The following is a 27,550-nucleotide window of genomic DNA, read 5'->3' on the forward strand; positions in this document are numbered from 1 at the left end:
ACCTTTGAAATAGCTGCGTTTTAAGCAAGTCAAGCGTATTCACTTTTTCTGAATGACAATTCTTGAGCCTTCAATCCTTCACTTACTTTCAGGCATTACTACCAGAGAAAACTTGGTTACCAGCAAACAAACTCTGTGGGGGCTTCCGCTTGAAGGACCTGAACCTTTTTATCCCTTTGACTTACCAAGATCCTTTTGGAGACGGCTGTCAAATTTTCCAGTAGGGAAAGTAGGGAGTCGATACATGGTAGTTCTGAATCTTGAGAAGGTAAATTGTATTAAAGCAGAAACAAAAACCTTTATGATTTTCGGACTTCACTTTTAATAGTATTTATTTACTATCCATTTTGTATGAGGCCTTAAGCTAAAACCTGGGGGTATTCAGAGAAAATTTTTCCTACCACAGGAGCCCTCTACAGCCACACCCTAGAGTCATCCCTATGGCCACTGGCAGCCGCCCCCTGCCACTCCCAGCTACACTGATCTTTGATCCCTCTAAGGCATCAAGCTATTTCACCACCTGCTCTCTATCAGAAACGCTCTCCTTTTCCCTCCTCCTGTTCTCATAACCCATTCCCCTCAATCTGGCCAACTTCTACTCAGCCATCACGCCTTAACTTAGATATTTCTTCTAAGAAAGCCACCTAAGCCATCCCAAGTTTCTCTGTCTACGTTTTCATTTAGAACTTTCTTCTGCTGACTAAACGTAAAAGGGAACAAGGAGACAAAAAATAAAAATGGCGTTTATAACTATCTCTGAGGAGTTTTGCTTATTCAATATGCTGGTGACATAAAACTAACATTTATTATTTTGGTCACCCCAAACAGATACGTTCTCTCCCTACTTTGGAACCCCATAATTTTTCTGGTCTATATGCTGTATTACAGATCCCCATGTTCCTGTCTTGGCCCTCTTAAAGGCAGGGGTTGTATCTTACTCATCTTGGTTCCCAGTAGGAACCAAGGCAGGGGTTGTATCTTACTCATCTTGGTTCCCAGTAGGAATCAGTAGGGTGTTTTAACATGGTAGACGTTAAAAAATATATTTAAATGAAATATAGTTAAATATAGTTACATCAAATTGGCTCTAAACAAAACTGGGCTCCAAGCTTGCCCCATGAAAGAGTTTCTATTCAGTCTTCCCAGCTATATTTATAGAAATGGATTCAAGTTCATAGTAAATATGGAAACAATACACAGTTTCCCAAGACAAACCCAAGAAAAACTCTAGGCTAAATAGTAAAGTTTAATTTTTGGTGCCTTTAAAACCAAAGCATTTTTATAGAAATAAAAACTTGGAAGTCAATTGAATATCTATCAATAAATGAACAAGTTGAGTAGTTTAAAATCCATCTTTCCACTAGGTAACAATTGGGCATTAAAATAGTGACATAAATCTATATTTGTTGATGAGAGAAGATGTTCGTAACATAGTTTTAAATGATAAAAGCAGATTATATAAGTGATTTTATCTGCATTTTTTTAAGTGTGGTGTGTGTGTGTGTGTGCGTCCAAAGAAGAAAAGAGAAGCAGAGCCTGGCAAACTGCATGACAAATATTAACATTGCTTCTCTCCGAGTGATGGGATTAAGAATAATATATCTTCTGTTCTAAATATTTCCCTGAATGTTTACAATGAATAAAAACAGAAAAATAGTCAACTTTCATTGGAGATATAGTGGTGGTAGATACCATGCCTATTTGTGGATGTCATGGTATCCTAAAGAATACACTAAGCTCTTTAATTGTAGTAAATCCTTGCATTATAGCTGAATTAATAACAGCTAAAATGTTTGCTATTGTTATATGCCAGGCACTCTGCATATAATCTATTTATATAGATTCTTTCATTTATGTGTCACAACAACTTTTCCTCATTTTGTTTTTCTTTATAGTACTAATCACTTTCTGACACTAAACAGTTTATTTATATTTCCTTTGTTGCATGTCTGGCCTCTCACTAGAATGTAAACTTCCCGAGGGCAGTGATATTTGTTTTGATCACTGCTGGATCCCTGGTGCCTGACACCTTGCTTAGTACTCGAATGAATAAATGATGAATGAATGAACAACCTTATGTAACTAGCACTAGTCCTATCTTACAATGAGGACTCTAAAAGAGGCTAAACAATTTGCCCATTCACACAGTGTGAAGTAGCAGAGCCATATTTCAACTCATGGTTCCAGGATCTGTGTTCTGAACTGCTCTCATCAAATACAACAAATCCTTGAGTGTATCTGTTCTCCCCTTTTCCCACATGCAGTCATTCGATTAGAGAGGGAGTAAAATGTCGCATAAGAACTTGCAAGTGTGGTTTCTTTCTATATAGTCAATATTACTGTAATGGCTGTGCATAGTACCAGATGGGTGCTAGAGTAATTGTCGGGATCACTTCATGAATTGTATAAATGTCTAAATTTTTAAATTTGAAAATTAAAAAAAGAATTTGCAAGTATAATTTTTTTCTATTAAACTAATAAGATCATCACATAATAGATCATGGTCTATCATCTGCAATGCTCTTCATAACAGGCATGGAGGAACAGGGCCTAGAAATTTAGTCAAGTATTCACAAAATGAAGAAGAAAAACATAGTCTGAGAAATGGTCTTGAGGCATTTTTTTTTTTAATGCAAATATAGGACATGGTTCCATAATGTAGCAGTTAGCACATCTGCTTTACACGCAGAAGGTCCTGTGTTCACACCCCAGTGGAGCCACAGTCCATGGTCTATGGCCATGCTACCCTGAACAAGCCCAATGTCTGATCTCGGAAGTTAAGCAGAATTGCACCTGGTTAGTACTTGGATGGGAGATCGCCTAGGAAGACCAGGTGCTATAGGCATGCATAAACAAACAAACAAACAAACAAACAAACAAACAAACTGTAGATATAAGAAGTTGGACTGAACAGATAAGAACCCCCAAATAACAAAGATTTCTCAGGGCAGCCCAGTGCCGATGCTGGGAGAGAGCAGCAAACCCAAATGTTTGGGCCCATGGCTGGCCATGGCAGGTTTATAGTGCTCATCAGTTGGAGCATCCATATAACTTGCTTTGATCACCAAACAACTTTTGACTGTCATGTGACTTTCCATGTGACAATATGTCAATTTCTGAGGATGTGGGATTTGAGAGGTAAACACCCACAGGTAGTATGTATAGCTCTACACTAACCATGGTAAGGGCCTGCAGGCCTTGGAGCTCAGGAGCCTAGGGAGAGAATCCTCTGACCAGCAGCTTTGTGTTCTCCAGCCTGTTTGGCAATTTGATTTCTCACTATTAATTAAGCAATTGGCATTCTAAATCATTAATAAGTCTGGGTGAGTCCCTGTGGACCTGACAACCTTTGAGAGCTCTGATGAATTCAGTTTCTAAATCTTCACTGAGAAACCCAGCTCTGAACTGTAATAACAATTCTACCTCCCCCAACCCCCCAAGACACACATACATGCATACAAACACATGTATATGTATAGTCACACATATGAAATATGTACAACATACAGATGCGCACATAAACACACTCACATAGACATATATACATCCACGAGGCCCTGTCTGACCAGATCGCCTCCCTGGATGACATCATTACCTCATCTTTCCCATAACTGCAAAACCATGCCATTGAAAAGATATGAAATATTTCCTTCAAGTGTGCTTGTGTTTCTCTGTCTTTGGTGGTTGCCAGCTTTTGATCAAGGGCAAGCCAACTCAGTTCAGCACAGCTACAAATAGCAGTTTCCCCCCATAGCTCTGCATTAGGCTGGTCCTAATGGCAACTAGTCAGCGGGGGTCGCTCCCCCTAGAGCAGGAATTGAGCAAGGTCACAGGGTTCCTGGACAGAGCTAAAGAAAAAAAGAACCACTTTTCTTGTCCCCCACCTACACCCGGCCCTTTCTCTGCAAGAGCTGAGAGCTGGCAAAGGGCAGCCCAGGGTGCCTTTGGAACGTCCTGTTTTATGTTGAAAAACATAATACCCAAACATGTGAAAAGCCAAATTTTTGTGAGACTGCCATTGCATCTACTGCTTATACCTCTTACTTCTTGTTAATTCACTCAGAATATAACCTAAAGTCCTTAGTTGGTCTTTAAGGCCAGTATGAACAGGTCCCCAGCTACTGGCTGACTGCATTCATAGCATTCCCACCCCCTTGCAAGACTCCTCACTGGTCCTCGAATGCACTCTCATGCTGCTGCCTCAGGACCTCTGCACTTGCTGTTCCTTCTGCATGGCATACTCTTCCCCCACAGATATCTTCACAGCTTGCTCCCTCATTTCATTTAGGTCTTTATTCAAATATCACCTTATCAGTGATATTTTCCATCATACCTAAATGTAACAGCCCCTACATCCTATTACCCCTCATTCTCTTACCCTGATTTATTTTTCTTCTAGTTCTTATTCCCCATCCATGTTTACTGTCTTCCTGAACTAGAATATAAGCTTCCTCTACGAGAATATATTGTCTCATTTAATGACTGCCATTTCCCCAGGGCCTATAAGAGCGCTCAGCCCATGGTAAGTATTCAATAAATATGTACTGAATGAACTGTGCTTTTTCATCCCTATTTTCTTTTTTCCTAATTATTTTACACACTGCTTCCAAAGTTATAAAATCCTCAAATAACATGTTGACTCTAGTAGGGTGTCATTCTCTCTGAAGTGCCTGGCATGTAGTAAAGTCCTCCACAGTGTTGGGCAGCTCAGCACGAAGTCATGAGCTCTGTTTAGGCTGAGAAAGGATCTCCAATTATTAGCTGGTTCTACAGAAATCAACCAAAAAGAAGATACTAAGGGGATTCTGAAACCATTCTAAGAGTAGAGAAGTGTTCTTTATTTTAAGAAATTGCTCTAGTAGGTCTTTTCATTCTAGAGCCTGGGCAGGAGAGCAGAGACTGAGATAGGAGGGCAAAATTTTGCTCTCATTCTATTATAAAAGAAGTTTATATTGGTAAAAGAGGTTTTTATATATTGATGTTTTCTAGTTCCTCTGCCTGATTTAAAAACAAACAAACAAAAAAGTTTGAGTAGAGGCTAGAAACTTAAAAAATAAAGTAGAATGGAGAGGTTGGTCTGTTCAATGTGGCAGGAAGACCAGGCTGAAGAAGAGATCAGATAGGACTTCTAGCAAAGTTGGACGTTTCATATTCAGCTTTATTTTGTTTTAGGTTCCATGAAGAAATTTCCCTCATTGACACCACAGTGGCCCTCAATCACCTCCGTGGGATCCCAGTACCCCAATAGCACAGTTTAAAAACCATGGATCTAGAACCCAAAGCAAGAAGAATCTACCCTTTAATATTCTAGACAGTTGGTCATTCAGCCTGGATTTGAATGCTCATTACCTGCTAAGCAGCATGCCCCTGAGCCGGCCGTCATTGGTGTCCTTTCTCCTGAGCTAAATTCCTCAACCTTGGGACTTCTACCCACTGGCCCTAGTGGAAAAATCAAAATGAGCCTAATTCCTTCCACATAACAGCTCCTCAAATCTTTGAAAGCTTCTTATATCCTTCCCTAAGTTGTCTTTGATCCAGGTCAAACATGCTTAACACTCCAACTATTCTCAAGCTACTCTTACAGCTAATGTGCTATTTAGGAATCTGAAACTATTGATCCAATTGGAAAAACAACAACAACAAAATTCAGCATAGAAAGTGAGTTCATTTAAGACTAAAACAAGTTTGAAAAGAGGGTAGTAAAAGAAAATGAAAGGTATTGATCTCCAACTCTGAAACCAGTCCAGAAAAGTGTTCCCTCTAGAGCACTGTGGAGGGGGATGGAGATCAGGTCCAGCTTTGTTCAGCTGAGGGATGTACCTGGGATCATTCCTTAGCAGTTATCAAATCAGAGACATGGGGAGATGGCTATTGGCAGTAGAGGCACTCAGTTTTTTCTATTATTCTTAACACCCCTAGCATCTGAGTTGTAGAATGCAAGACAGTAAGTGCCTAGCATGGATTGATTTCTGCAAGTCTTAATTAACCACATGCATATCCACAGAGCTACTGACCCTTGCCCAGCACCATGGAATCTATTAACTAAAAATAAGTGACATTCTATAACCATGGAGCCATCAGTTGTTTTAAAGCAGGATTATCAGTCTGTGAGTATTATTTCCTAATAATCATCGAATTTATGATTTACACTGGTTTTGGTGGCGCCTGTGGGATGCCTCCCACAGGGGAGCTGAGTTTCACAGGTTAGGGCTAGTTGCATAGCTAGGAAGTTTGTGTGATCAGCACACTACGAGGGCCCCAGCACCGCCACTACCAGAAACAAAACTTGGGCTTCCTGGTACCAAGGAGCTTCATATGCACAGTGGTGGTGGTTTGAGGCCTAGAGACAACGTGCATACCATGCAACCCTAAGGTGGAAGGATGAAGAAATCTTCACTTGCAATATCAGGATCCTTTTCAATGTACATCCCTCTTCTGTATAGCTGTACTGTATCCTTTGCCTGTGATGAAGCTCTTGCATGAGCGTAAACTGTTTGAGTCCTGTTCTTTCAATAACTGAATTCATAATGTTAAAATCTATAAATATGACCCAAGTATTTATCTTCTAGAAAATAAGAGCAATCATCTTAACATGCATTCTAGATTTATCAATTTTGCACATATATTTTAGGAAGATTTTGAGAGATTTCAATACAGTATCAAAAAATGACCAACCACTTTATTTTAGCAAAGGGAGGTTGCTAGCTTCCGGCAGTTGACTATAACCATGGGCAAAAAGTGTTTGGATTTTAAAACATGTATAAAATTCTCACATGAACGTTAGTAGTATCACAACCCACTAAAGTATGCTGGTTATTTACTCTGCCGTTTGTCCTGGTTCAGATAAGCCAGACTGATAAATTATAGATAATAAGTTCACATAACATGTTTCGTTTTATAAACTCTAACCATTTATTTAACGAAATGGAAATTTTTAATAGCTAGCACTTTTCTACATTTAAAATTTTAGGGAAAAGAGATGCGCGTTCTACAGTATGCATTATTACAAAAGAGTTCATTATTAACTTAGAATGGTTAAAGCACTTTTTTTAGTGATTAGGATTCATTATCCTTTAGTGAAGCAAGGCAACATTTTTCTTGTGGAAAAAGTCTGCGTTTCTTGTCAGAGGAGAGATATTACTAGCACAATCTTCCCTCTTCACTCAGTCCTGTCCATCCAAGGATTTCTTTTACTAATAAAGCAGGTGGAAGTCCATTTCTCTATTTGGGTTCCCAAGTCATATACAAATCCTTTTAATTTAGGGAAGAACTCGAACGTATGTAAACCAAAAGGCGAAGGTGGTTGTTTCCGTCCATTTTGCTCGCATGCTGCCCTAGAAAGACGAGGTTTTCTTGGTGGTTGTGCTCACGTGCTGATCACTGTGCATGTAGCTGTCATTAGTGTGAATGTGTGGGAGGCATTTTGAATAACGTATGGCACCCAAAGGAAAAGAAAAACTGACCCCAAAATTTGAATTATTGCTCTTTCGAACTCTGAAAGCCGATAATCACTTGTGCCGTGCAGACTCTGGGGGCTCTATCCCCAGGTGTAAAGTACACTTTCCGGGTTTCTCCAGTGCAAAGGCAGGGTGCACACCCTCATTAAACCTGTGCCTGATGATGAAGAGCAACTGTCCACTTTCGGCATTTATAAATAGAAGCCTCTGGTGGCTGTAGTCTAGCAGAATGCCCACTCTGGTGGGATGCTCGGTCACATGGACGTCGCTCACAATGCCACTGTAGAAAAATGTGTATCTGAAATGAAACAGAATGGGAAAGTAAAAACTTCGGAAATCTAGAAGGACTACTATAAAGAAAACCGCCTGGAGATAATCAATTTTTCAGTTATTAACTTCAAGTCACTACGAGTTGCAATAATGTTGTCCCTCATACTTTAATCAGACCCTTCCCAGATGCTAAAATATGTAGCTCATCCCAAAAGATGAGTAGTTTTCATAATTTTGCTCCTTTTTCATTAGGAAGCAGTCCCAGAATAACCAACTTATGCCCCCTTGTGATTTTTCTCAACATTCTAATTCTTTCCCAGCTACCCACATGATTTAACTACCACATTCATTCTTTTGAATAAAACTCCTTTGAGGCTGCCATGTATTTTTAAAAGTACTGCAGGCTTGCCTTCCATAAAATGTATTAATTTTGCAGTTTAAAGATTTATAATAACTTATATAAAGGCTTTTATGAAATTTAAGAAATATTTTACTATTTTCGCCCAACTTCAGCCTTTGTATAAGCTCCCCCTACCCAAACCAACTTTCCTTTTCATCTTCTAAATGCTTTTGCAGCCTTGAGGCTAAAGGGATTGCCTTTGACTTATCTTTTCAATTCAAATAAATTGAATTTAACAAATATTCATTAGACATATCTGTGTGTCCAGCACTTTACTAGGCCCTTTGGGGGACATGAGGGACCAGAGTATACTATTCTTGTCCCCCAGGAACACATACTCTATTGAACAGGAAAGAAAAAATTGTTGATGACTTAAACATGGGCTAGAGCTGAGACTCCAGCTCAGAGCACAGATTGGTAAAGTACTGACTAAACACATTTAATGGACCTATTTTTGGTTGTGAGAAGAAAGGGTCAAGGCCGGTCTAGGATGGGGAAATTGCTCAACAGAAGAAGCTAAATTGCTTTGTAAAAAAAAATAACATAAGTTACGAGTTTTCTGTAGGTATGAGAAATGGAACGTGGGGTTGTGAAAGCGGGGGAAGGAACAATAGGAAAGATGGAAGAGAAGACAGATGAGAGAAAATCCTTGGGCTGTAGCAGGTCTGAGTCGTGGGAGAGACACTAGGGCAGATGGGGGTTCTAGAACTTGGGATAGCGACTCTAACACAGCAGAGAAGACCAAGGACCTTTAAGACCTGTGATGTCTCTTAAAGGCCCCGAAACTGGAGTGCATGTATATTTAGGAAATGGCAATTTGGCAACTTCATGGCAGAATGAAGCTCACATGAAAGGGCAGAGGTCCACGAGAGTGGGATAAGACTTAATGTGGCGATAAAAGACCTTTCCAATGCCTTGCTAATGAGAGATGTGACATTAACATTACGAAGTTCTGGAATCTGTAGAGCAGGCAAAGGTTGCAGGCGGCAGTGATGGGGAGCAGCAGTTGTAACCGTGTAAAAAAATGCATTTCAATAACATCTTCCTTGTTCACATCTCCCCTCTTTACTCTGGCCGTTACTACTTTGGAAAATATGTTGTTATGGTTATTGGTATCAATTCCTCAGAAAGTCAGCCCCAAGGACAGGGCAGAGAGTGATATCTTCAGGTGCCAGCTGCCTAGGAGTAAATAGCTCCAAGGCTCCCAAGAAGAAAAATAAAACAATATTGCTGCTGGAGTACAGATAACATAGCTGTCCACCAGAAACTGTATTTCTTTGTGCTAGATGCTAACAGCTAACTTTGGCTTTTGTAATCTGCTTGCTTGCTTGATCAAGGCCAACTAGGACGTAGTTTCAGGCTTTATAAGCTGCCTCCTCCGGAGGCTCAGGGCTGACTCATTAATGGGGAGAATCAGTCGCCGGCCGGCTAATAAAGGCTTGTAATTAATCTCAATTGGCTCTGTGGGTCTTAGATTTGAACGTGCCACAACACAGTGTAGGCTGGGGCTCCTACAGAAGGCTTGGGGGGCAGATAGGCTCATACTCAGACTAAAAAGATGGTCAGGCTGGATAGGTGAAACAGAGGGAGAAGGAGATCAAAGCCGCAGGGGCAGAAGCAGCAATGATGAGGTGGCAGAACAAGCCTGTATGTCATGGAGGACATCACCATCTGCCTGAGAGGGACACGTAAATGGCTCTGAGGATACTACATGGATTGGTAAGTCAGGGGCCAAGAACTAGACCTGCCCTGTTCAATACAGCAATCACTAGCCACATGTGGGCACTTAACATGAATAAAAATTAAATAAAACTCAAAATCCAGTTCTTCAGTCCTACTAATCATATTTCAGGTGTTCGATAGTCACATGTGATATCATTTTTTTAACAGTTTTGCAAAATATTCTTTTGCACAGTACTGGTCTAGAGGGTTCTGAATGCCCAAATGAGCCATATCCTGGTGGTAGGCCCCTGGTGCGCGGAGGCCCATCCCTGGTCAGTCCCTCCCCACCATGAAGACCATGGACAGACAGACATTCTTAAAGCCTTGGCTCCACCAGCTCTGCAGGGTCTGGAATCTTTCCTGCCCTGAACTGCCTCTGTTTCATCCTGAGCACATCAGTTTCTTCTCCGACCTGAACACCAGTATGAAACCAAGCCTGGGGCCTGATGCCCTACCCAGCTTCTGCCTGTTCCTCCTCGGGACTGCTGGTCCCCATTCGAACAGGGATCATCCCAGAAGCCTGACTCTAGACATTTGTGTAACCCTGCGCTAAGACCCTCACCCCAAGCTGCCCCACCACCACCACCCTGTGAATCTCACTGCTAGCCCAGACTGAGCCTGAACCCTTTATCGACCCTGGTGGCTACTCCCCTCAAGGCCCCTCATTGCTCAGCCTGGTCACATCCTTTCTGGCTTCTCATCTTCGCTGTGATCCCACCTGAGTTCTGATAGCACTGCAGATGCTTGTAGATTTTTTAGCAGAAAAGGATGGGACATGGTATAAACGATGTTGTAGAAAGAGTTGCCAATTTTGACACATAGGATAGCTTAGAGTGAGTAGAGACTAAAAGAAGGGTACAGGCATGTTGGCTGTTGATGAAATTGGTAAAGGAGGTGTGGAAGCCTTGAACGAGGATGGGAAGGTTAGGAATGGACGGGAAGAAATTTAGTTGATTCTTTCTTCTCAGACTCTCTTCGTTTCTCCTTTCAATTGTGACATCTTAAAGCCTGGATTCTATGCAAGTAAAATCAAGATTACTACTGCTTGGTTTAAAATCATGAAGCCAGAATATGTGAAAAACACAGGATGGTCTGTTACAGCAGTTCTCTCGGTATCCTAAAGGCCAGGGGTGCTGTATTTGAAACATGAAATGAAGGTACCCGAGACCTGACCTCACTGTGACCGCACAGGTAGGCACACTCTTCTTCCCAGAATTTACTGAACCTACCCTAGGCCTGAAAGAGCCAAAGACCAAAGTTGTTGACACTGTTGAACAAAATATATGATTCTGTTTTATAAAGCCTAGATTTGTTATTGGAGGCTAGTCTTTGGTTTGTGTTTTTAAGAGTTCGAGTGTCTAAGGAAATCTTCATGAAATCAATACACAGTTTCAGTTCTAAATCTACTAATTATAAACTCCATATTTGAGTGATTTTCAACTCTGGGCAGGGGCTGGGTCTTTAAACACTGCACAGTGCTGAATATCAATTAATCATAATTGCTCTGACTTGATGAAATGTGACTTTAAATAGCTCTTGGAGATGGTGTCCTTATGAACCATGTCAGACAATCAAACTGTCAAGTAGCATGCAGGGAGAAGAGTGTAGCCCAAGATATGCAAAATCCCAATCTGTGGGCCTTTCTCTGGGAATCTGCAAGCACTGAAGGCTTCCTTTTTAAAGCATGACATTTGAATAATGTCTCACATTGTATGATACTTCACAATTTCAAAGCTCTTCCCTGTACCTGATCTCATGTGATCCTCACAACCCTAAAAAGCAGCAGACCTGGCATCACTGCCCCTTGACAAGACAGATGAGACATAGCAAGTGTGCTCAAAGAGGTTACCAACTTCCACTGAGAAGCCAATAAGAGGGTGGAGCCAGGGCTGAAATCAGGTTTCTGGCGCCCAGCCCAGTGCTCTTTTATGAGACCATCCTGAGAATATATTCAGATCATGACATATGGTTGTCCTTAACTCTCTGAGACTAACAGGTTAATGGCTTTTTCACATCAACCAACTAAACAATACTAATAATATAGAACAGAGGTTAGCAAACTTTGTCTGTGATGGTCCAGATGGTAAACATCTTAGGCTTTGGGAGCCATTCAGTCTGTGTTGCAACTAGTCAACTTTGCCATTGTAGCAGAAAAGCAGCTATAGACAATATCTAAACAAATGAGTATGACTGTGTTCTAATAAAACTTTATTTACAAAAAAGGCAGTAGGTCATATTTGGCCTGTAGGCTATAGTTTGTCAATCCGTCATATAGACCAGTGTGGGGAGGAGTTGGGGACCCACCTCTTCCTTACTCCTGTTGACTCTTTTTCTGTGGAGGGAACCCTTCTAGCATTACACTTGTGGTATCTCCCCATCCTGGGATGAGTTTAGAAGAAAAAACTGGCCATGTATGGCCCGAAAGTCCCATCTTCTTCCCCATCTCTTTGTTATGAGCTTCCCAAGGAGACACACATTCTTTCCTGTTTCTCTAGGGACCAACTCTGCCTTGCAAGGCAGGGAAGCTGGCCTGGCCAAAGCTTTGGGTAGCTATAACTCTGTCTATTAATAGGACTCAATATAAAAAACCTTCTCGTTCTCAGGTATGAACCACGTTCTCTAAATCTGTTTCCTCAGTAATCAGAGAAATAGTTTAGTCTCCACTTACTTGACTCTCTTGTTTTCCTTCTTAGTTGGCTCAGTACTTGGGCCAAGAAGGGGGATGCCATTTATTAGGCCCTCAGAGATTTCTGCCTAGACATCGACTCAAGAGACTTTGATGAAGAGGGGACAGGCAGGGCTCCAACTCACCTCTGTGGCTCAGAGCAGTGCATGTACCATGATGTCTCCCCTTGTCCCAGGGCACCAGCCTGCACAGCTGAGCTGGAGCAGATGCCAAGTCGATAAGCTGGGCAGTCTGTGACTGTAGTTTCCCAGTAATGCTGGCCACAGGCAGGCAGCTCCTCACCCAGCACTGATGGGATTCTGTAGGAAAAGTTAATGAGGATTTGCCAGACTTTAACTCATAAACATCAACATTCACAAACTCACACATAGTTTATTTTAGGCAGGATTTTATCCTTGGAAACTGCTGGAATTTGACTAAAGACCTTCATTGTTCATTGTGCCCCAACTTTGACGTGATTACTACAGAATTCCCTGAACCCTCAATATGCATTCGACATATTTCCACAGCCACATATACAACGTGCAAGTACTGAATACTGCATTTCTTGAAGGAACTGGGAACCAGGAAATAACTAGAATAACGGTAGGACAAAAAGAAATAGCATAATTGCTGCTTTCAAAGCGAGTGAGAAAATACCAGGAAAGCAGGTAGAGAATTCTAAGAGTACATAACTTGCAAGGTTTTCTTCCAAAACTTGCAAAAAAGAGTCTCTAGAATCTTTTTTAACAATGACTTCCAGTGTCTGCTGACTTAATTGAGCACAGAGACCAATGAGGTGCTGCTCTTGAATGGCAAGATGGCTGGTGAGGCCAGAGCAGAGGGGAGTGTGGAATTAACTAGGTGCAATGAGAGTGCTTTGTAGAGGCTTGTGGTCAACAGTCTTTGGGACGCTGGCCTCTTTGGACTGCAGTAGGTGTGCCTGAGAGGTTGTTAAAAGGTCTCTTTCTGTTTTGCCTTAGATATTTTTATAATAGGCAAGAGAAATGAACCAAGGCGCTTTCAATTGCTGAGGGGTAACCCTGTTTGCATGAATTACTCTGTTTTGCTTTGAAATAGCTGAGACGGCAAAGACGCATTTTTAATTTAAGCAGTGTTAATATTCAATCAGCACCCTTTCCCTCTCCCCTTTAAGATGAGAAAATGATTAATGCAAAGGGATGTGTTTCACTTTCTCATGTCTTTACCCAACAACTTCATTTCAGAGAGGTGGCTACGGACAGGACCTTGCTCCCTGGAGCAAAGCCATCTGCTTAATGTCTATGAGCTAATTTTTAGGTTAAGAATAAATAAAATTCTATAAAATACATTACAGTTATCATCAGTTATTATGTATGAATTCTTACCAACCAGCCTATTTCTTTTCTTTTCGATTTTTAAAGAGATCCAAAAAAGTCAGAAAGGCCCAATCAATTCAATTTATTTCTTAAATCTCCCCCACTCCCCCACCCCCGAATTCATTCAATTTGTATATCTTTAGCATCTGCAGTGTCCTAGGCCCTATGCTGGATTCTGGGGATTCAAAGATACAGAAGATAGAGCTGCTGCTTAAGGATTCCTCAAGATCGAGTAGCTGAAAAATGACTTCATACGTGCTCAGACCTTTTCACAGATAAGATCAAAGGCAGCTAGGGCCAGAGAAGACTCGGCTGTTTCCAGGAGCAGGTACCGCCTGAGTTGGGCCAGACACATGCGAATTAGCAACCTCAGAGGAAAACAGTGCAAGTCATTGTTGGTCAGCTCAGTGCTTTATTGTGTGAGCTTTCTGGCAGCCCACACCAGGGCACATTAGTGCCAACGGCAGCCTGCGTTTCACAGGAGTTACAGTTTTTAAAAGCCTTTCACGTATTTTCTTCCATTTGACCATTTTAACCCTCAAAATAATCATGAGAGATTGCAGACAAATTTCAGAGCAGTCTCCCTACTGTGCCCTCAGCTTTTGGCTCTTCTTTACTTTGATGCTTCTTTCTGTGGGTGCTATGGAGGGTAGGGTGTGGGCAAGAAAGTCTAAAAAGTCTGAAAATCCTACATGTGGCCAAAGCCAGAAACTCAACAAAATGTCATTCTCTTCTAGTCTTCAAGTGGATACAAAAATTTGGTTTGCTATTGGAAAATAACACAAGAATTCACCTGGATTATTTTTCATTAAACCAGAGATAATATCTTAAAACTGCCTCTGTTTTAAATAAACCATCTGTGCTTATATTTCCAATGCAAATACTGACACTTGCTCTAAGTTATAAACTATCTCTGTCACTTTCCCCCTAGTAATGAACCACAACCAAACTGTATGGGCATGCACACACTTATATTCAATATCACATATCCAGACATGGTCATTAAATGAAAAACATGCACAGTGAGGCCACACTGAGATAACACACCCTCAGAATATTCTATTGAGGAGGCATCTTGTACTTTCTTCTTCTACTTACTCTGTCAGCCGTCTTCTCTCAGCAAAGCTGATTACTGTCCCATTTGAAGAAATTTGCAGAGCAGGATGAGCTGTTTCTCGCAACAAGAGAAATCTGGTTCCTAGTGCAGTTAAGAAAATAGGATTATAACATTGCCACGATGTCAAGTACTGTCCCTAGGCCAAATCCCATATTTCAGATGTTAGTCTCCCTTGACCCTGACATCAAAATTCCCCACTCAGTGTTTTCAGAACCACAGTAAAAATTTCATAAGGCATTAGTGAATGCCAGTACCTTTACTGGTACACCTCCTGTACCAGATCTCACCAGGCTATGCAAAGTATGCTCCTTGCACCAGCAGCATTTACATCACCTGGAAATTAGTTAGAAATGCAGATTTCTGGGCCCCACCCCAGATCTACTGAATCAGAATCTGTATTTTAACAAGATCTCAGAAGATTCACGTGCACATTAAAGTTTGAAGATGCACTAGTGTAACCTAAAGGAGTGGTTCTAACAGAGGAAGGAAGAAGTACCATATTGGGACTGCAGGGAAAACATTTCTAGGCAGGCAGCCCTCATGTCTTCTCTTTATAAAGATCAGGCTGTCCCTAACTACATCATAAACAAGGCACATACACAAATCTTTGCTGGTTTAGCAAATCACTTAATGTGCCACCCTCAATCTTGTGGCATCCTTGGGTCTAGGATAAAATAATAAAATGATAACCTTTCCATTCCTCAGTTCTTTTCACAATAATTGAGGAGAGCCAAACATTTTTTTGGTGGCATCATCTGGGTATTTTCTACAAAATGTCATTGAACAGTTTTAGCACCTCCTCGAGTTATTCATTCACTGGACAAATGTTAATTGGTTCAACAATGTGGTAAGCACAAACAAATAAACACAAAAATAAGACTGGAAGCTTGTTCATAGAGTTCACAATGTAATAAAATAAGAATACTCCCATCCCACACAGACTCAAAACATATCCGCAAATTATAACATATTGTGAGGCAAACAAGAATCATCTTGTGAGATCAAAAATACACATCAGAGCCCATCCTCAGATCAATTAGATCAGGACCTCTAGGATCCTGGGCACCAGTATTTTTCAAGTACCCTGACAGACTGTTAATGGGTAGGCAAGGGTGAGAACCTCTAAACCAGAAAAATAAAAGAAACATCTTGACCCGGCATGTTCTTGGGTTCTCATGCCAGCAGTTTGGAGCCTTTAAGAAGTTGCCTTTGAGGATGTCTTCTCTGGATAGTGGAAGGGAAAGTATGGAAATGCTTAGGATACCTCAGCAAGTACAAAGGAGAAAGTACCTCTGGTGGAAATGAGGGCAGCTTCACTCTGTTCACTTGTCCCAAAAGCATTGATAGCTCTCACATAGAAAAAGTAATTATCATTGGGCTGGAGGTTAACTTTCAGCTGAAGTCCTTTAATTCCAGAGAAAGATCTAAATACAAAGGAAGAATAATTTTAAATTTGACACTGCTAAATGACTCATCATATTTCAATTCTAGCATGAATGAACATCTTTTATTAATAAAAAAATAACTTATTTTTTTCTTTATGACCACCAGAGTTAGCAACAAGATTCTACAAGATGGTCATTGTTCACTAAGATTAATTTATCAAATCATTTGTACCTTTGTCAACTTTTGCCCAATATATGGCTTCCAGAATGCTCTTTGAAATAAAATGAGACAAACTTTTCTCCTTTAATTCAGGAAAAAGACAATCAGTTTGTAATATATAAAGAATATATTATTTTATTTATCAATTTCTGGCACAGAGGGCACTTTTGGATGAAGATGATGTTAAAACAATCTACAACACAAAGGACCCTGATTGTCTCATTAACAGATCTGAACAGTGGAAAACTAAAGGGGAGTGATGGCTTTGTGCGTGGTCATCATGCCAAAGTTACAGAAACTGAAAATCACTAAAGAAAACAATATCTTTTAAGGTAAGTTTAATCCTGACAAGAAAAGAGAATTCAAATTGCCAAATAAAATCCCCAGAGTACTCTTCCTAAATCTCCCATTCACATTAAAAGAAAACTGCTGTTAGTGGTATCTAACTGGCAGCAGGTTTGGCACATACATGGTAACAGCCCAACCCTTTACACACTAATGGACTTGTTGGATTTGAGGATGGAGCCCTCCGGAGTTGCCAGCCAGTTGGAATATTTTGTACCTCTTTTTCTCTTTTTTCTGTTTTCTCTTTAATCTGTTTAATGTCATGGCCTAGAGCATCTATACAAATAAAGTACACAAATAGTCTTCCTTTTGGCCTCCATTTGGAGAAGCTTTGGAGAGAGTTATAAGTTAGGTTCCTTCCTAATGTACGCTAAAGAGCCAGGGTCCTGTTCCCAGGAGATGTGCGTTGACAACAATAGTTTAGGAGCCTCCATGTTTGTTCTCAGATGGATAGTGGTTTTTTTTTTTTTTTATCTGTTTTGCTTCTAATGAACGTACCACAAAAATATTAGAATCAAAGAGTGGCCACTGTTCACCTGCAGATTTTTTTTTTCAGGTTATTTGCACTTTTGTTGATTTATCTCACTTTCACTACCTACCTTAGAGAATAAAATAAAGAACCAGGAAATAGAAAAAGCATCATTGACTCAGAAAACAAATGAATTTAGAAGGTTTTAAAAGCATAAAATTTGTACAAAGTAACAACCCCCACCCCACCCCACCCCTGGCCCCAATTTCTAAAAGCACAAAAACTCCCAGTGTGTTCCTGAGAAGGAAATGGGAGGGGAGGAGGGCAGCCTAGGTCTATTTGTGTATCTGCTATTTAGTGTCTGTGCCTGGAAAAGGTCAGCGTAAACCCCTCCAATGTTACTGGTTGTTATTTCAGAATCTACCACCTGACCAGGACCTCAGAGAGTACTATCTTTAGATGTGCTGAGAATGGACAGATACAATTAAGCCACATGTTCACTGACAACTATAGATACAGTTAATTAATGAAAAATATGTCCTATGACTGAAAATGTAATTCTTGACTAATATCTAGAATACTATTCTGGGGTAGATGTATTATGTATTTTGAATTGATAACTAAAGAAATGTTTTAAATTTACATTAATTATAATTATTATGATATAATGTAATTATAATAAAATTACTGTCTCAATAAGCACACTCCAGTCTGAACTGAATTTCAGACTTCATTCACTCATTGAATAAATATTTATTGATCACTTATCATGTGTTCAGACACTGTCTCTGCTGGAGGGAGAAGTGGCAGGGGTAAGTGAGGAAATTTCATCTCTAGAAACTGGATAGAACATACTGACTTTATTTTGTAACAATGCAGTTACTAAATGCCAAAAATGCCGTTTTTCGGGGTAAGCATTTGCCCTTCAGTTTTATGAAGTCTATCAAGGAGAAAATTCCATATATATATACTCAGCTGCATGCTATCTTTTATCACTCATTTAAAGAATAAAGTTTTACAAGGTACCAAAGCCAAAACATGAGATCAGATCCCTGCTTTCAGTGCGTGAACAGGTCATGCAGAGTTGAAAAATATGTACAATGCCCTCACTGAATCTGTGAAATAAAAGAACCAGGTATGAAAACAAAAGTAATACGAAACGTGGTAGGGTTTTATTGTTTACAAGTTGCCATTTTATGCACGAGAACCAAGAGCAAAGAAAAAAAACATCAGATTCAAATGGTTCATTTCCATATCTATTCTGTCTGACCTCACTTAAATGTCACAAAAGTCTTCACATCAGCCATCCCTGCTTTTTAGACAAATGAAAACTTCAAAAAAATTTTGGAATTTGAAATCTAAAGAGTGGCATCCTTCCATAGATTATAATTTTTTATTTCGAAAACAAAATCTCGTCATAATTGCAACTGAATCCACATGACTTACAATGAGCTTTGGAGTTTGCAGTAGAATTCAAATTCACAGACTATCCAAAGTGAGGTAAGTGATTAGACAGCAAATGAAATCAAATGAAACCAAGTTGTTGGTGCTGAGGTAAGAAGGGATTTTTAGTCTTATCAATAATATAACCAATCAATGTTAGAAGTCTAGAGCCTATAATAAAATTCAAAAGACAATAAGACAAATGAATCAAAAAGTCTCATTTTGAGTAATAAGTATGGGATTCTTCCTACAAATGCGATAGTACAGTAGAAAGAGATGACTTTATATGTGTAGTTTATAGGAATGTGAGGGCAAGGAAGCATCTAGAAACCCTGACACATCAGCCAATTAGCTGATGGCTGGTGGAGCATAAGCATACCATGGAGTAAAGTCATAGAGCTCGTGCCCAGTAGGCCTTCAAAGGACACTCAACCTGCTTATCTCTCCACTGATAGGACAAAGGACATTTGTTAAACTCCAGTGCTGTGAAGCAGAGAGGAATGATTTAATGGAGACCTACTGTTTCCTCAGAAGTCTGAAGGGCTGCATTGTGAATGAGAATAGTCTCCTCTTCTGTTGTTTTTCAGAGGGCAAACGACTGGACTCCACTAAAATGCCTTTCTAGATTGAGCCCTTTCATTCTTTAGTTTTTGCAAGGAATGATTGAAAAGTTTACCACAACTAACCATGGACAATGGAGCAAGAATCATTTTAAATGGAAACTGAAACATATCTTTATGAAGTAAAGAACCATTAGGGGCCTAACGTTCAATGGAAAAAATACTAAAAATATTCCCATTACATCAGAGAGACAGACATGTGGTTAAAAAAAACTGGGAGGTAGGAGGTAAAATTGTTGCCATATGCAGATGATATGACTGTTTATCTAGAAAATTCAAGAAAATCACCTGAAAAACTCTTACATAATAAGAAAATTCAGTAAGATGGGTAGGAGTGATAAGAAATCGAAAGGCTTCACGTATTAGTAACAACCAGATAAAAAAAAAATTAAACAAAAGAATGACCTTATTTAAATAGTGGTACCACAAAAAGACCTTTGATAGCCATAGCAATTTTGAAAGAGAAGAAGTGAGTTGGAGGTATCACACTCCTTGATTCCAACTATACTACAAAGCTGTAGTAATCAAAACAGTATGGTACTGGCACCAAAAAAAGAGACATAAATCAATGGAACAGAATAGAGAGCCTAGAAATAAATCCATACCTATATGGTTAATTAATCTATAATAAAGAAGGCAAAGGAATACATGAGAAAAAGACAGTCTCTTCAATAAATGATGCATTGAAGAATCTGAACATATGCATGCAAAAAATAAAACGACTTTCTTACACTATATACAAAAATAAACTCAAAATGGAATAAAGACTTAAGTGTAAGACTTGAAACCATAAAACTTCTATAAAAAAACATAGGCAGCAAACTCTATGACATTAGTCTTAGCAATATTTTGCAGGAAATATAGCTCCTTGGGCAAGGGCAATGAAAACAAAACTAAACAAAAGCAAGGGATTACATTAAACTAAAAGGCTTTTGCACAGCGAAGGAAACCATCAGTAACACAAAAAGACAACTTACTGAATGAGAGAAGATATTTGCAAATAATATACCTGATAAGGAACTAATATTCCAAATGTATAAAGAAGTCATACAAGAAAACATTAAAAAAAAATCTAATTAAAAAATGGACAGAGGGCACTGGCTGTATCATCCTCCTAGATGGGGTAAGCACAGGCCCTTCCAGCGCCTGCCTTATGTGCAACACCAGGAGCCCTGTGCCCACCCAATGTGAAAGCCCAAAACAAACCAGCCTGTTTGTGTCTGTCCTTCTGGCGAGTGGTCTCGGTTTCCTTATGAAACTTAGAGGGTAAATTAGGCCAGTGCTTCTAAAACTTTAACGTGTTAATCACCAGGAGATCTTTCAAAATACGGATTCTGATTCTGTAGGCCTAGCATGGGGCCTGATAGTCTGCATTTCTAACGAGCCCCAAAGTGATACCAAAACTGCTGGCCTGGTAATGAGCTTGAGTTGCAAGGGCAAAAGAATTTGATTTTCTGAATACTAAGGAAATTTAAAGACTTTCCAGCCTGGCCAAGTTGGTGGTTTCTCTTCAACATGTCTACCTAATCATAGTAACTTCACCTGGGGTAAAGTGTTCACTGCCTCCTAATGACCCACTCCAGTACTACAGCTCTGGTAATTTTTAGGTTATGTGAAGTACAACACTGCGGTTTATAGTGTAAAATAGTGGCCAAGTTCTTAGCTTTGGAATGATGCAGCTTAGATTCTAAACCAACTATGGGAATTATTGGCTATGTAACTTTAGGAAGGTTATCTAAACTCATCCCATCCCTGTTCCATTAACTGAAGATAATAAAGAGTATCTACTTCACAGGTATTTTGTGTAGAAGAAATGGGATCACTTATTTGAAACATTTAGTGTATGTCTGGCCCATATGAAAAGCACTATAAAAGTTAGCGGTCTGTTAATTTTAGCATTAGTATTGAATTCAGAGCATGAAAGACAGGAAAAAAAAATGGGCAGAGGTTCTGAATAGACATTTCACCAAAGAAGACATTCAGATGGCGAATAGACACATGAAAAGATCCTCAATATCATTAATCATCAGGGACAAGCAAATTAAAACCATAATGAGCTTTGACTTCACACCTGTTAGAATGGCTATTATTGAAAAGTCAACAAATAAGTGTTGGCAAAGATATAAAAAAAAGGAAACTTTGAACACTATTGGTGGGATTATACTATGGAAAGTATTATGGAGGGTCCTCAAAAAATTAAAAAATAGAACTACTATATTACCTAATGATTTCACTTCTGGGTATTTACTCAAAGAAAACAAAAACAGTAATTTAAAAAGATATGTGCACCTCTATATTCACTGCAGCATTATTTACAATAGCCAAAATATGAAAGCAACCTGGGTGTTCACTGAGAGATGAATGAATACACACACACACACACACACACAGGCATATAACTCAGCCACAAAAAGAATGAAATTTTGTCAACCGCGACAACATGGGTGGACATAAAGGGTATTATGCTAAGTGAAATAACTCAGACAAAGACAAGTACCATGATTTCATTTATATGTGAAATCTAAAAAAAAAAAAAAAAAAAAATGAACAAACAAAACAGAAACAGACTCAGACACAGAAAACAAACTAATGGTTGTTAGAGAGGGTAGGAGGACTGGGTGAAAAAGGTGAAGGGAATTAAGAGGTATAAACTTTCAGTTATAAAATAAACAAGGCACAAGTATGTAATGTACGACATAGGAAATATAGTTAATAATATTGTATTAACTTTGTACAGTGACAGATGGTTACTAGATTTCTTATGGTGATTGCTCCATAAGGTATATATGTTTTGAATCATTATGTTGTATACCTGAAATTAATATAATATTGTATGTCGACTATCCTTTAATAAAAAAAGAATAGTGGCAAATATAACAAAAATTTATAAATGTATATGAAGAACAATTTTAAAGATGGTACTGAGGGAAAACACACAAAAGACTTTGAATAAATGGAAAGGCATATCAGTTCTTGGATAGAAAAATGCAATATCATAAAAATTCCATTTCTCCCTAAATGAATCTATCAATTTAATATGATCTCTAAAAATACCAAATTGTCAGGGGCAGGGAGGTGCCAGATTTAGCATCGCAATCGGATTCTAAAGACTAGATAAAAATCAACTGAGCAAATAGGAAAACAAAAGTCACGAAGGGGCAACCTAACCTACCAGAAACTCTAAATTACAAAGCTGTAATAATGAAAACTGCAATAATACCGAGGCATAAATAGATGGATCAATGGAACAGGTTATAAAGGTCAGGAAGAGAGCCAAGTACATAGTTATATAATAAGGGAAGCACTTCAAGTCAGAAGGGAAAATGATGGGTTTTCTTGTCAGGACAGCTGGATAGCCATACTGAAAAAAAGTAAAGTGGATTTTTCTACTTCACTTCCTCTGCTGAAATGGATTCCAGATTACCAAAGATCTGGCTTTTAAAAATAAAATCATTAGATATTACCAAAAAATGGGAGAGTATATATATATATATATGGAGAGAGAAGGGATTTAAAGATGTTTAAATGTATTAAAAACTAAAAGTTATTTTAAAAAGAGAGTGATAAATTCAACTAACTTAACATTAAAAAATATGCATGGAAAAATATTTGCAATTCATATCATAGATGAGAGCTAATGTTTTAAAAAGAAATATAGAGTTTCTATAAATCGTTAAGAAAAAAATACTACAATCCAACAGGAAAAAATGAGTAAAGACAATGAAGAGTTCATAGAACAGGAAGTACATGACTCCAAAATATATGAAAAATATGAGTCAGTTTAAAATAGAAATACACAATTAAACTATAATAAGAGTCTATTTTCTACTTATTGATTGTCAATGACCAAAAGTTTTATCACACCCAGTGTAGGCAAGTGTAAATAGCCTCTATGGAGACAGTTTGATAACATCTATCAAAATTCAAAATGACTTTAACCAGTCATTCTACTTTTAGGAAGTTATCCTACAGAAACCTACTTGGGTGTGTCTGAAATATTACATGCACAAGGCTTTTTTCTGCAGCATTGTTTAAGAATGAAAACAACATAAACACTTCTCGATTGGTCAAGTAAGTTCAATTATATTCTTAAAACAGAATATAATGGAATTGTTTTTTTAAAATGAGGCAGTTCCATATGTACTGATATAGGACATCAACCAAAAAATATTTTTAAACAAGAACAGCAAGGTAGTGGAAATATATATATAGTATGCTACAATGCGTTGAAAAAATATAGATGTTTGTATATGCACAGACTATCTGAAAAGATAAGTATGAATCAGGTAATATTTATTGCCTCTGCAGAGGAGAATTAAGTAGGCGAAATATAGGTAGAAAGGAGACAATTTTCACTGTACTCCCTTTTGCATCTTCTAAATTTGTACCATATGTACACATTATCCAAAATTAATTAAATAACTTACTTTCAGAGCTATAATACAAGCTTAGGAGTTCAGAAGTTGATTGAATGTTTTGCAGAGTGCACATTAGTTTGAACTTTGTGAAGTAGCTTCACTAAAAATTTGATAATTCAACGATTGTGTGGATTGGAAGGAAAGGATGTGCTACAAGTAACCTCAGGGGCTAATAACCAAGGGGAACGGCTGCTGTCTGCACGGCCATGTCTAACACCTGGATCTAAGCATGTTTTCTCCCAGAGGAGGGGTGTGGCATGTTTACAACAATATGGAGGAATCCAGTGTCATGACTCTTAAAGCAGCCTACAATGGTGTTGTCACTGCAGTACACAACAGATGGCTAAGTATGAATTGTTTTTTTAAAAACACAGTGGGCTCTTACTGGCATTCCTATTGCAGCACCAACATTTGGCCAGTCAGTCAACATCTTTTAATGTGAATTGTGAACAGAGTACATTACAGTACCCTAAAGGAGTAAAGGAGTGATTCCCAAACCTGGCTGGGCACACTAGACCGTCTAAATTAAAATCTATTAAGAGAGGCTTATGATTCTAAACTTTAACAAGCATCCCAGTTGATTTTTATGATTAGTTAGGTTTGGGGAACATAATCATAAGAAGTGTGGGGTGAGTAGAGGTAGGAGGAATAGGAAAAAGAAGAAAAATCCATGAAACATAAAACAACATTAAATATACCTTAACTAGCTATAAATATGTAATTTTTTTGATTAAGATGAAAAATTTGGTTAAATCGGGATTAAGAATAAAATTATTTATATATTGATTTTCATTTTTTAAAAAACTTGGCAAATAAAAATATTTGAATAGGACTATTTTTCTTTTGATAAATGCAGATACTATGAGACTCAGTTTTAACTAAACATCATTATTAGTTCATAATAGTGTAGAAATATAACATGAGGGCTAAATGCTGCTGAGAATCAGATTCAGATTTTCCTGTAATTAGAATCTCACAAAATCAAAGTGAGCCAAGGATTCCAGCAGAAGGATACCGGGTTTCTGATTTCTCTCTAGTTACCCTCAAAAGCCTGAATGATGCTATTTATATTTCAGACAGAGAATCCCAAGAGCCTAGTAACATTCATTCCTCTGGAACCTCTAATCTCTCCTGTACCACTCCAAGGCCATATATGTGGACAATCACTTGAGGTCCCAAGGAAATACCTACACAGAATGGTGATTTAACATTATACTTTCAGATCTTACTTAAAAAACGGTTGCATAGGAAATGTTTTTTCATCTTTTGTAAAATTGCTCTTAAAGACAATCACTATTATCTTGTTCAATAGCCCTTACATAAAAATCTACGTGAAAAATTCATCTTAGAGCTGAATGTCAAGAAATATAATTGTCTCTTAGTGAAATGTTGTGCTTTCTTTTTAAAAAGAGAAGAGTTATATAATCTCTTTCCCCCTCTTGCTCTCTCCCCCTCCCTCCTGTTTTTACCTTAGCTGCCAGGAAGTTCAGATTTAAATTTTATGTTCCATCGAGGTACTGTTTGCAACCTGTGGTTTCTGATACAATCTCTTCGCCCCTGCATTATCTGGCTCTTGTTCTAACAGAGTTGTTTTTAATGGTTCTATTATGTCTGGGTCTTTTATTGTTAGCAACCTAAATACTTTTGGAAATTGACAGAATTTAAGTTAGAAGTGCAGGAACAGGTTGGGATTCCATTGATGGGTTTTACTATACAACCAGGAAGTATATAGGATTTTAAATGATCAAAGTTAAATAGATTCAGTTGGGAAGAAAGATTTAGGAAAAGCTGAACGCCAAGGATACTGCAGGCAGGAAAGGAATCATCTTCATATTACTCACTCTCCCAAGGGCTCCTTGCAGAGGGATGTTACAACCTGGGTCAAGAAACCAACACTATATAAAGATCGGCTATTAGCTCATAATTACTTAATGAATTTTAGCCCAGTCATGTCAGTGACCCTCCTGTCATCCTGTGAAGCAAGCGCAGGGCAAGAATGACTGTCTCCTTTACCCACAGATTGCAGAAAAGGTCAAATCACTTTCCGTCAAACCACTGGTCAGTCATCAGCTACCCAGCTAAAAGCTTAGTACGAGGTTTCTTAAAAAAGAAAGAAATGCTGGGATTTTTTCATCTCTGTTCAGCCACTAAATTCACTAGGAAACTCACCCTATTTGTCCTTATTTTACAGATGGCACGGCAGGTGTCCCCAGCTGGAACACCCAATTGTGACAGACAGTTCTGTTCTTGCTCCATCATGTGTGGCCCCAAAAGCTTGAAGTGGGAGGAAAGTGAGCTCACAAGTCCAGCACCTAGAGCCCAACACCCCCCAACCACAAGGGTTTCCCCGTCCACAGCCTTGGTCAGAGCTGGGAAGCAGGAAGTTCACTACCAACTACTTTTGAGCCATATTGAGTCTCACAGATTTGTCATTCAGTACACAGCTTTTCTCTGTGCAGCCCACACAGCTAATCCCTGTACTATATTTCTCTCAGTTTTCCCTCCTCCACCCACAGTTCTGCTGACTTCTCTCCACACAGGAGAGACAGAACAGCTGAGGAAACAGCCGAGCCGTGGAAAATTTTTGAAAGTGTCTTGAGCCCACCCAACCTGAGGAGAGCATTCAAAGAAAAACAGGAAAGGGCGAGTAGGAGCTCCCTCAGCCCCCACACACAAGCCGGGGATTGTCACTCCCGCCCACCCCCAATCCCAACTGGGGCCCGACTGCTGGGACCAAGCCATGAGGCCCACACACAAAAATATGCAAATGTGTTTTCTGTGAGGATTATGGAATGTAGGCAATTGCTTGGCTCTTTCAGATGCCACGTCATGGAACTTGGGGACACAGTAGGTTCATTCCATTTAAACACCCACCATAAGAGTTCAACCAGCACCTTTGATCTTAAATTGAAATAAATGGAGTTCATCATACTAGGAGAATAAACCACAGGTCTTAGGATGGATGTTCCCGCAACCAAAATTAGACTCCCTAATCTAAGGAGTAATCAATACCTTTGTGTGTGTGTGTGTGTGTGTGTGTGTGAATTGTGTTCATATTACTCATCCTTTTCTCCCTTCTTTTCATTTCCTTTCAACTTCCTTCCTACTCCAGATCAGAGCTTTTAAGGTTGTCTGTTTTTTCAAGGATTGGGTGAGACAAAAAGATGTGAAATCATTTCATTCTTAGTTCTCTTTAGTTCCTCTCCCCTTTGTTAGAGATCCTAGCCAGTTAGATGACTTGAAGTTGGGAAGGGCAAAAAGAGATTGGCTAATCCATCATTCGTCCACTTATTCATTCATTAAACAAATATTTATTAAATATCTACACAGATAATGTGAATATCTACACAGATAAGGTCCCCATCTTCACTGAGCCATGTCAAAAAGAAGTAATCTTTGATCCCCCTTATTCCCCTGAAATAGCCTCTGGATCAATTTTTAGATCTGGTGTAGCATAGGGTTTTTGCACAGAACCTAAAACTTACTTAAGGGCTACAGAAATAATGGATAAATAAGATTATAAGTGCCCTTTACTATCAGTGATCCACGAAAAGGTTTCTAGCTTACAAATTAGACTAGTCCTGTATTCTAGCTAAGTATCCAAGCACTAAAATAAACTCATTCACCATTCTTTACTTTGTTGGCACAGTTTATTTTTGTC

At 39.0% G+C, this 27,550-nt stretch overlaps 1 protein-coding gene across 3 annotated transcripts in view; it reads right to left on the bottom strand.

The window, feature by feature from the left end:
- Positions 1 to 6,894: 6,894 nt before the first annotated feature.
- Positions 6,895 to 27,550, bottom strand: part of CMYA5 (cardiomyopathy associated 5) — an 89,236-nt gene continuing 68,580 nt past the window's right edge. For 2 of the 3 annotated variants that reach the window (XM_036226306.1, XM_036226305.1), the window contains 4 exons: positions 16,280 to 16,413; positions 14,971 to 15,070; positions 12,661 to 12,834; positions 6,895 to 7,755 (listed from right to left, as the gene is read on the bottom strand). In XM_036226306.1, coding sequence (XP_036082199.1) covers positions 7,509 to 7,755; positions 12,661 to 12,834; positions 14,971 to 15,070; positions 16,280 to 16,413 — 655 coding nt within the window. In that variant the 3' untranslated portion in view covers positions 6,895 to 7,508. The remainder of the gene's footprint in view (positions 7,756 to 12,660; positions 12,835 to 14,970; positions 15,071 to 16,279; positions 16,414 to 27,550) is intronic. The other variant, XR_004952687.1, reaches the window with a different exon arrangement.

The sequence above is a fragment of the Rousettus aegyptiacus genome, unplaced genomic scaffold (assembly GCF_014176215.1).
Source record: "Rousettus aegyptiacus isolate mRouAeg1 unplaced genomic scaffold, mRouAeg1.p scaffold_m13_p_8, whole genome shotgun sequence".
Taxonomy (NCBI): Eukaryota; Metazoa; Chordata; class Mammalia; order Chiroptera; family Pteropodidae; genus Rousettus; species Rousettus aegyptiacus.